At 38.6% G+C, this 3,027-nt stretch overlaps 1 protein-coding gene across 1 annotated transcript in view; it reads right to left on the bottom strand.

Annotated features, from left to right (window-relative positions):
* Positions 1–16: 16 nt before the first annotated feature.
* Positions 17–3,027, bottom strand: part of LOC106941437 (cGMP-specific 3',5'-cyclic phosphodiesterase-like) — a 17,514-nt gene continuing 14,503 nt past the window's right edge. Inside the window, exons 3-5 of the mRNA XM_015024476.1 lie at positions 1,492–1,566; positions 1,294–1,377; positions 17–1,193 (exon numbers count right to left, since the gene is read on the bottom strand). Of these exons, the coding sequence (XP_014879962.1) occupies positions 1,074–1,193; positions 1,294–1,377; positions 1,492–1,566 (279 nt within the window). The 3' untranslated portion in view covers positions 17–1,073. The remainder of the gene's footprint in view (positions 1,194–1,293; positions 1,378–1,491; positions 1,567–3,027) is intronic.

Raw genomic sequence — 3,027 nt, 5'->3', positions numbered from 1 at the left:
TATTCTTTTTCTTTTCCATTCTGTCTCAGCTTAACGTCACACACAGAGCCGTTGCCAAGGCAACTGTCAAACAACATCTCAAAGATTAAGTTCAAGTGTATTAGGAATTAACATAAAAAAACAGACTGAATGTTTTCTTTTGGTATTTCTTGGTGTGGTAATTTTTTTAGTCTGTTACAGATTTCTGTGCGACCATTAAAAAGTAATTGCCTAAACACTTGTGGTGGTTGATTAGCTAATTTAAACACCTGCTCTACTGATAATCTGTCACAAAGTAGATGTGTGGGTCGCCTTATTTTTGTGCTAACTGAACTGAAACACACTGAACTATGCAGCTTGGGTATGCTAAGTTTGTCAAAGTTAAGCTACAGCAACTAACCTACTCCCACTTTCTTTAATTAAAATGTTTTACTGACATGTGAAAAGTGATTCCCTTGGACTTTATCTTGCTGTTGTAAAGTTTTCAATTAATAGCAAAACACTGTGTCCTTTTTTCAGATTTTTGCTTGACTGTGTCATTTCCCCGACCACCGATATTCTGGGCTCAACGCAAACCAATAGCGCATGTGGAGCACTGCAAGTCTTGTGATGTCCTATCAACTAGCTCACTGAACGGACTCGCCATTTACGTTTTACAAAGAAATTTTAAAAAGCAGTCGTCCACTGGCTGTTAATATTTGTACACAGCGCGCAGCTGCTGCTGAGTTAATGTCCACAAATATATGCAGGCACAGAAAAATGTGTAGGAAATGTTGGTGGGGACCAGGCCTTCAGGAAGTTACGCCTATGTTCTCATATCTTAGCTCCGACTTCCAAGATAAATGGAACACACCAGAACGTTTAGCTTTGAGAGGATAGAATGATTGCAGTGACAGATGTGGGAAGAACTGCTTGGTGAGAACCACATAACATTTGAGACCTTGTGGTGGCTTTCCCTTTTCAGAAATGGTTAAAGGCCCATAGTCCACATATTTGTAGTATCATACTAATCTTATGAATGCTTAGTGAGTCTGGGAGACACAGGAAGCAGTCCTGAAATTAGCAGTTTTTCCAGAAGCCAAACTGTAGTTGGATCACACCAGGCCATTGACCAGGCCTTTCTCACAATCCTCAGCCAGAAGCTTCCAATGCTGCCGGTTTTTCTGACACCCTTCCAGCAGAGGGCAGCAGTGCTCTGATAAGCCAGCCAAGGTCTGTGAAAACAACAATGACAGAAAATGATAGGGTGGCTTTTGTCTGAAAGTCATTTGGATCACTAGATGGAAAAGACAGAGACAGTTGGGTCCAAATTACCTCATATAGCTGAACACAAATGGCATCAATGAAGGAAACCTGCATGCTGGGTATCTTATCTCTTTTCTCACGATTCATAAGATCCTGAAGTAAAAGGCATAAAATGATTCCAAGCATAAGTTGTAGTTTCTTGATTTGGCAGTTTAAGTTATATGACAGAATAAATTCCAATATGTTAGTTAGGATTTGTCTTCTTACAATAGGCTCAATGTTCAGTTCCCGACGCTCTTTGTCCCCCTGTTCAAAGAATTCAGTGGCCACAAGTTCTGCGATCTGCAAAAACTCAACGTCAGCATTTGACTGCACACACATACAAGCCAAAACAGAAATTAATACAACTGTATTTTTAAGCTTATTCCAGTGTTTGAAGCTGGAAACCCCTAATGCTGCTGTACTGACAATCCGTCACATCTGGTATTTTAATGAAGCTCCCATGAGACATGGCATTCTAAATGAAAGATATTACTTAATGCTGTCAAACTCTAAAAGAGCAAAACGTGAAATACAAAGGCTAATAACAGAAATAATAAACCTGCCAACAGAGTCCTGCTATGTAAAAGGTTTGTGCTTACAGAGATCAGCCTGAGGTTCCAATCAGCATTACTCTGTGGAAGTGAATACTGACGCCACCTGCAGGGCTCCATTGGTTGGTAATCAAGCCTCAGAGCAGCAGAGCTGAGTAATATCTTATTATAGCTCAGAAAAAACAACATCCAGGAAGTCTTTATTTACTTGCGTCAGTGAAAGCAACACCTTTCCATGTCTGCATCAAAACAATGAGATTTACAGATAGATTTAGGAGTCATTCAAGTCTGGAGAACGTCCCACATTGATCAATGACCAAGTCTAATTTACATGTTCCCTTAGATATTATATTAGTGTTTATATTTTGTTCTCTTTCGTCTATTGTATTTCATTCCTGTATGTTTTTTTTAAGTTACTGGGGAAAAATAGAGAAAATGTGAGAATAGGAAATGGAACTTCGGTGTAAACTGTCTTCACCCACTTCACAATAAGATAATTAATATAAAGTAGAGATGTGCCGATCAAGTTTTTTCCTGCCAATTCTGATTCCAATCACCCATGAGAGCCGATCACCGATACCGATCACATAATTATTATTTTTTTAATTATAAACACTACCGGTTACATTATGTGGAGAAATGAACCATGAATTCACCTTAATTTAGACAAAATTTGTTTTTCAATAACTATTTCCAAGAAAAAAACAAAACAGGCATTGTGCAAATTGTACTGCTATCAATAATACTATCTTTAACAGACTGAAAACATATGAAGGCTCTGAAGAGGCTAATAATGCAAAAAGTCAAAGTAAAACCTCTCAACATTGCCAAAGAATTAAAGTATAAAACATTCAAAGGCAAAAACAGGTTCCATTACAATAAACAATCCAGAGTTACTGAATGAAAACTTCCTGTTAGCATGGCGGCTAGCTGATTACTGCTAGTTCTGATTGGCTGTTTCTGACTGAGCGGAGTAATTATGCAGGACAGGGAGGAGATCGATTATTTTTTTAGAGATTATCTGTCTCATGTTAGGACAGCGAAAGTTTTAATACGTGTGTAAAATTTATGTTTTAAGTTAGATGTTGCAGCTTTAAGCAGGTTCGGTGTGAGAGTCACTACCAGGTGGCGTTCCTGTTGAACCGCTGCGTTCAACAGGAACCAGCGTCTGACATCGCAGCTCGAAGACTTGAATAATTTTCCAGGTTAT

Source organism: Poecilia latipinna, unplaced genomic scaffold (genome assembly GCF_001443285.1).
Source record: "Poecilia latipinna isolate Pla-1442-1.1 unplaced genomic scaffold, P_latipinna-1.0 Scaffold3673, whole genome shotgun sequence".
NCBI lineage: Eukaryota > Metazoa > Chordata > Actinopteri > Cyprinodontiformes > Poeciliidae > Poecilia > Poecilia latipinna.
This window is presented reverse-complemented; position numbering and strand designations above follow the sequence as displayed.